Source organism: Eurypyga helias, unplaced genomic scaffold, assembly GCF_000690775.1.
Source record: "Eurypyga helias isolate BGI_N326 unplaced genomic scaffold, ASM69077v1 scaffold43587, whole genome shotgun sequence".
In the NCBI taxonomy this organism is placed as follows: Eukaryota; Metazoa; Chordata; class Aves; order Eurypygiformes; family Eurypygidae; genus Eurypyga; species Eurypyga helias.
The window spans coordinates 3,582-10,385 of record NW_010261871.1 but is presented as its reverse complement, the minus strand read 5'-3'; the positions used below and the strand labels follow the sequence as shown (position 1 = coordinate 10,385).

The 6,804-nt window shown below is 41.7% G+C and overlaps 1 protein-coding gene across 1 annotated transcript in view; it reads right to left on the bottom strand.

Annotated features, from left to right (window-relative positions):
* Positions 1-863: 863 nt before the first annotated feature.
* Positions 864-6,804, bottom strand: part of AGXT2 (alanine--glyoxylate aminotransferase 2) — a gene marked incomplete at both ends in the record, with an annotated part of 9,433 nt that continues 3,492 nt past the window's right edge. Inside the window, 6 exons of the mRNA XM_010155522.1 lie at positions 864-952; positions 1,629-1,761; positions 2,555-2,647; positions 3,724-3,824; positions 4,862-4,955; positions 5,994-6,087. Of these exons, the coding sequence (XP_010153824.1) occupies positions 864-952; positions 1,629-1,761; positions 2,555-2,647; positions 3,724-3,824; positions 4,862-4,955; positions 5,994-6,087 (604 nt within the window). The remainder of the gene's footprint in view (positions 953-1,628; positions 1,762-2,554; positions 2,648-3,723; positions 3,825-4,861; positions 4,956-5,993; positions 6,088-6,804) is intronic.

The window sequence follows — 6,804 nt, the reverse complement described above, 5'->3', positions numbered from 1 at the left end:
CCCCGCCCCCTTCCTCTTTCTTTCAACTTAATTTTATTTTTCCTGACTCTGACAGCCTCCTTGGACTTATTTCAGAGCCAAAAAAAACCCAAAACGTGGGTTGAGACATCCTTATTTGTAAACTTCTTTTTTTCCCAAATATTTTTATTTGTATGATAAACCATTTAAGAATTAGCTAAAAAACCAAAGCCCCAAAATACTCAGCAAAGTAACAGTGAACAGAAACACCCTCTGCTGCAGTGAGGTGACATTCAAGGACAAGTGGCCTGTACACGATCAAGACAAACTAAATAGCCACCTACCGCCCAGTGACTGATTTTCTGCTAGGTAAGTAGTGAAATATGATGCAAGTTTTTCCATTGTCTTTTTCATGGGGGATTTTTTTTTTTAAAAGGAATTCTAATCTTGAATATTTTTAACTCTGTAGTCATTAACACTTTTTAGGTACAAGGCAAAAGCCGTGGAGTTAAAAAAATTTTGTTAAGCATGTGTGCCAGAGAATACATTTTGTTTGGCTGAGGATTTGTGTAGTCCTATGAAAGAGGACTTAAGGCTTTTGAGAAAGGGCTTTCCTACAATTTTATTAACAAAGTAAAGAATGACAAAGACAGATGATTCTGAAAACCTAATTAGAGGACTCCTTGCTAGGGGGATGAAAATTCTGCAGTGGAACTAATCAGGAATTTTTCCTACACATAGGGCACACTGGCCATGTATGCATAATATGTATGTTCATGCATTTTATAGTGTTATTTAAAAACTGTCCACATTTAACTTCACAGTGAGAATAAATGTAAACACTTTTCATCTTTTGCTCCAAGAAAAAGTGTGGAATATATGAATTTATAGCATGTTCTCCCTACATCAAGAACCGCAGATCCAACTACACAGGCCAAAGGGCTTCCTCCGAATGTGTTAAAGTGAAGGTTTTGAGCCAAGGAATTTGCAATCTCTAAAAGAGAAAGAAGAACAGTAATTACACGTACGGTTGCCTTACATTTGGTAACAGTACTTACCTGCTTTAACTCAACTGCTAAATTTCCTGTGCCATCAACCCCGATTCTACTGGTGACAATGCAACAGGATGATTTTTACTTTTTTCCTGCAAGTAGTCTGTGCGAAATATGACTATTTCCAAAAACTATAGTGTCTAGCAGATGCTAAAACCAGACTTTTTAAAAAAAGTCACACTTGTAACATCAGCTGTCAGCTGTCCCCTTAAACTGACATCTGCACATTTTCTTCCCCGGATTCAGCCCGTCGCTTGTATGAACAAGCAGCTGGCCAGCACACTGCCCTTAGGCACTGCAGTGCACTCGTTAGTAAAACAGCCAGTTCTGTGAGGATTTCCGAGATCTATTGCCAGCTCTGCCAATGACTCACAAGATCATCCCTGCCTCAGTTAGACAACTAACCCCACTGAAATTAAGCTTTGAGCTGGTACAGCACAGCACTTGGTAAAACAACTAAGTAATGAGAATCCAATTAGTTTGTCAAAAGATAGATTGAAACGAAGGTTATTAATACAGCTCAGCTGTTTGAACACACATCTCTCCAGCAAGTAGTTATGGTATGGTGTATGTTGTAACCATTCTATTTTAGAACTTAGCAGGACAGAACACTTATACCTTTTGTTGTGACAACAGCTGCCATTGGAAAGCCATTACCAATTCCTTTTGCCAAGGTAACAATGTCAGGGACTACACCATGTGTTTGAAATCCCCAGAAATGGCTGCCTGTCCGTCCAAACCCTGTCTGTACCTTCCAAAAGAAAAATCCAGAGAAATCCCCATCACTTACATTTGACAATACAGTTTTTGTCTTTCTCTTGTTACTGATTTGCATTAAACTGCAACTACATCTGGAGTCAACTTGTATTAGGATCTTTTTTAAGGTGGCTTTGCACAAAATACTATTTATTGTAAATGGGGTTTCCTTTCACACCTGGAAGAGGTAATGTCATTTTGGTGAGATGCTCAAGTAAGCTGCAGCTTCCATTTCAAAATGGAGAGGAAAGGCAGCTGCCTGCCACCTTTCAAAAGCAGCCCGATGGGTGATTTGTATTAGGTAAGGCTTGAGGTCAGTATCACCACCTCTTGGAAGCATTTGCTCCTATTTCAAACTAGCTTAGCTTAGCAAATTCTGTTTATACATTGTTTTTGCAGAGGTATGCAGTCAACTCCCAGAGTTCACGCATGCCAACAACACGCACACGAGGAAGTGTTACTGTGACAAACCTCAAACCACCGCATCGCTGGCATTTATTAGCTGCGTATGTGTGTAAATTTACTGCTCCCAGAAGGTAAGGGCTGAACTCTGCTGCTAACATAACCTGTGTCTAAGATCAGAACACCACACAGCAGAATAAAGGCAGTGTAAACTGGGAGGCTCCTGTGCTTGGGAAGATGCACTGTGTTAAACTCAAGCTATGAAATGTATAGCATTTCATTTACATCATTTCCCGGCTTCCAGTTTGCCTTCATGTGGATTCTTTTACGAGGACTCTCAGAGGTACCTCAAACTCCAGAACTCTTAGGTAAAAAAAACAACTCACTTCATCTGAAATACAAATGCCTCCTCTTTCCCGTACTAGTTGATAAGCCGCCTTTAAGAAATTTCTTGGGTACTGAACAGCTCCATTAACACCCTGCCAAGACAAAAACAGACAGTGTCTTCAGGAACAGACAGGGAATCAGGAGTTCTGCTGTGCGACAATCCTGTAGTAAGAAAAAATATCAGCAGCCCTCAGGTAATAGCAAGACTGTTGCCTCAGGTTTCTGGCTTCAGCACTGAAACTGCTTCATAAAGCTGCTGCTGAGGTCACTCATTCCCATTCCACAGGGCAGTTTGCTGTTCCGTTAGTTGTACTGGTACAAATTTGTGAGACCATACCGTGAACTGGGTCACTGTAAGACAGAGTCGGTGAAAGATAAACTGCCATAAAAATTACCTTGAAAACCTACACACTGAGAAACCCAGAAACTGTGTTTGATGGCAGAGTTAACCAGAGAATTCACATCCCTTCTTCGGTTAATTACAGTTTCCTCAATTTCTGTTCACCTTGGCAACTTCCATTTGGATCAGAAATTCCACTCGATACCTGGACTGCAGTGGTTCCTTAGAATTAAGTATGCAGAGGCTTACAAGACAGCAAAACAAAAACAGCTCAAACTTTCTCTGTGGCCATGCATCTCACTTTTTTCTTGCCTTTCCTGTTCCAGGGATATATTCCCCATTCTTCCTATTTAAGAACCACATACACAGTGGTTCTGGAACTAGGGTGAAGCATCAAAAGAATGAATCCTGTGGCTACCACTTGCTGGAGGGCTGCTAAAAATGTAGCAGACAGCATGGCTGGGAAGAAGTGGAAGAGGGGTTGAGTTAAAGTTTACAGAAATAGTAAAGGGAAAAGAAGTTTGAAATTTAGAAGGCGACATTAGAAACTAAACAGTACCATACATCATATTGTTTACTTAAATGCAGAAAAAATGTGTTTATGTGTAATCATTACTCCCTGTTTTAACTTCATGAGCAAAATTTTAGGTCCTCTGAAACTGGTGACAAAAGCTGAAATTTTAAGACAGCGCATCCATTCTTTCAAGTATTTCAGGGGTTTAAGGCATTAAAGATAGTAAAAGTCAGCAGAAGTCTATGTTTAGGATGTAGCTGAAGAATATCAGATTTGAGTGTTTCACACAATTTGTGAAATGGCAAGCCACCTACTTGAATTGGTTCAGCGATAAATCCAGCTATTGACTTTGGCACGGCGGTATTCAGAGTATCTTTGAACTGTTCCATGTACTGGTCGTTTGCATGGCATGCACCTGTTTACAGGGGAAATAGTTCAAAGGGAATTTACTTACACTGACACAACTGGCTTCAAAACCCAAAATTACACATCTAAAAAACACATACTATCCGACTGCATGGAAAATATCCCTCAAATACACCATGAAGGGCTAAACATTAAAGGAGGGAGTCCCTTATTTCCTCTTCATCCATCTGTAGTCTAGGGAATGTCAGTTCCGAAACAGCAAGACAAAGCTGCCAGACTGTGTTACACATTTTACAGGTCAGTATAGCTGTAGGTTAGAGAAAGTGTTTGTGAATCACCTATGTGAGCAGAGGGAGTAAGCAGACACTTTTCTCAGTGGTTAATAAACATCAGCCTAAGACACAGAGAATCAGTAGGTTAGTGCAGGCCCGGGGATTCTGGAGAACACGGCAGCACATCAGTCTGTACTGAAATGAAGACCAGAGCAATTAGTACAGCTAATGCTCCCGTTCACTAGGGAGGGCAAAGCTAAAAAGAAAACATTATTATGCATGCATGTGAACTAAAACTCTAAGGGGAGCCTGTTGAAACAGTGGGAAAGAATTCCTGTAATTGTTGACAGGAGAGCAGTAGAGGAGCTGTCACACTGAGCTGTGTATGGAATGTTTTGTCTCATATATGCCACTCTGCCACCAGCTTCAGGTTGTGCTTACTATTCATATTCTTGCAAAACAAAAGCTGGAGAGCTGTCAAAACTTCAGAAACGGCACAAAACACCAATCGACATTTCTGTTCTTGCACATGTGCTAAACCGAGTCCCACAGCTTCCAGAGCTGAGCATGACAAATGCTGGAAACAAAGGCTGGAGTTTTAAGAAGAAATCTGGGAATACAAGGTGTCACTTGCCCAAATTTTTGCTCAGTGGGAAGCAGGCACCTGAGGTTCTCTGCAGTATTTTCTTTGGTTGCCCTGGCAGATCCTAACCAGACGTCTACCTTTCTCACGGAGGTAAATATAACCCATTTCTACAGCCCCCCTCTAGTATTCTCTAATATAAAAGGCAAGTACTTTTTGTCCCTGACCCACCTTCAGAACAGCTGCATTTTCGCACAGTTTGCACTGGAGAATCTCTACAACGGCTGCCTCCCCACGGACCCCGGAAAACATCTGGTAACATTGTCTGTCAGGCATAAGAGGAACAGCTACAGATTTGGTGATGGCTTTCTGAGGGGTGTTTTGATCATGCTTAGGGGTCACCAATGAAACAAACTAAAAGCAGTCTGTTAGAGTCAAAGGGCATACCCAGTTCAAGCAACTTGTCTGAAGAACATTTGTGGAGTAAGACCAAACTTTCCCTCAAGAAATGGTGGAACAGGGATAGTTTTGGAACCAAGTTTAGACAATTCCAGAAACAGTCACTCAATTGATGATTTCCTTTGCTTTATTCTTTAAAGTCTGCAGTTTTGGTTATTTAAGATAAATAGCAACATTTTTAGAGTTGCTGGTAATACTTCAATAATCCAAAGTATGGCAAAAATCTGGAAAATACAGGGAGGCAGGCAGATCTAGTAGAGTAATTACAGGCTGGAAATTGGGAACTCCAGCCTTCTAATCCTGACTGCTGAAGAAATACCACATAACTTCAGGCAGCTCATCTACTGAACCAGCCTGGGAGGCTGCTATAAAGGAGCCTTCCTATGGCCAGTGCTGTGGCCGAGCTGTCCGCAGTGCAGGTCAGAGTAGCCAGTGACAGCTTCTAGCGGACAAAGACATTTCCATATGCAATTTATCCCCAGTAGATCTCCTCAGCAGATGTGTCTCCTGTCTTTCTGGAATGAGGGACATCATAGAGTTTTTTGTCATCGCAAGGGAGGATCTACTTCAGACCAGCTGAAAGCAGCTTTGCACAAATTAGCCAAAACAAACTTGAGAAAAGGAGTTCTAGGCATTATTTTGCACCTTACATAGATTCCAGGCAAGCACCAAGCATGACTACATGCTTCATGGCTGTCCTGACTCCAAATCAGCATAAGTAACTACATGCGTAAGGAAAAAGGGGACTCTGGCTTTTCCTGCTCTGACACAGCAGGAGCAGCTACACTGCAGTTTAGTAAGTGACCATAAGGCACTTTGAGGATAGAAAACGTGCTAATTGTTGAAACACTCAAACAGACCGTTAGTTACCCAGATTATTTTAAAAAAATAATAAAAATCTCACTGTTGAACAGCCAAAGCCATTGGCAACACCATGCTTATAAAGACCAATAGATGTCACTCCCAGCGTGTAAGGGCTGGCTCCATGGTATGCTCCTCTGTGCAAACAAACAGAGCACATGAACATCACTCATTTCCAAGAAGAGACTGTATCAGTATTAGTTCTGAGAAGGCACGCTTCTGAGCTATAAATTATCAGGGAAAAATGCACAGTTACACTCAAAACACAAAGATTCCTATTGCCATTTCCTGCTCTGGTTTTGTAAGATCCATGACTGCCCATCTGCACGGGTTTCCTGAAATTTCAAATGTGAAAATTGTGAGGTAATGTTTCCAAGGAGAAGAGAACAATGATTGGAACCAACAGCAATTCAGCCAGTGCCTCACAAAGTTCTGCTGTAGCACCTGAGCCCTGCGGAGCAAACATCTCTGTCCTTTGAATCTTGGGAACTGCTGCTCTCTCCAACAGATGCTGCCAGTCATTAAACTACACGGTGGTTTGCCGCCAGCGTTATACAGAGATCAGAAGTTCATTAATTAGTATATAGAAGCAAGGTGGGTTCCCAATGTTCTGCTGAACAGGATAACAGAAGAGTACAGCTCTTCATAACAAGGCCTCTTATTCTAATATTTTGAGGCCTCCTGGGATGCATGGTAAAGAGAACTGCTTGGAGTGGTGCTCACATAGCACTCACCCCTGCGCCACCTCTGTCCTTAAGCCAGAAGAGCTGTTTGTGTACCTGTGCAGTGAACCATGGTTCAGGGATCTGGCAGGAAAATAAGGCAGAAAAACAAACAGAACAAAAAAATCCTTC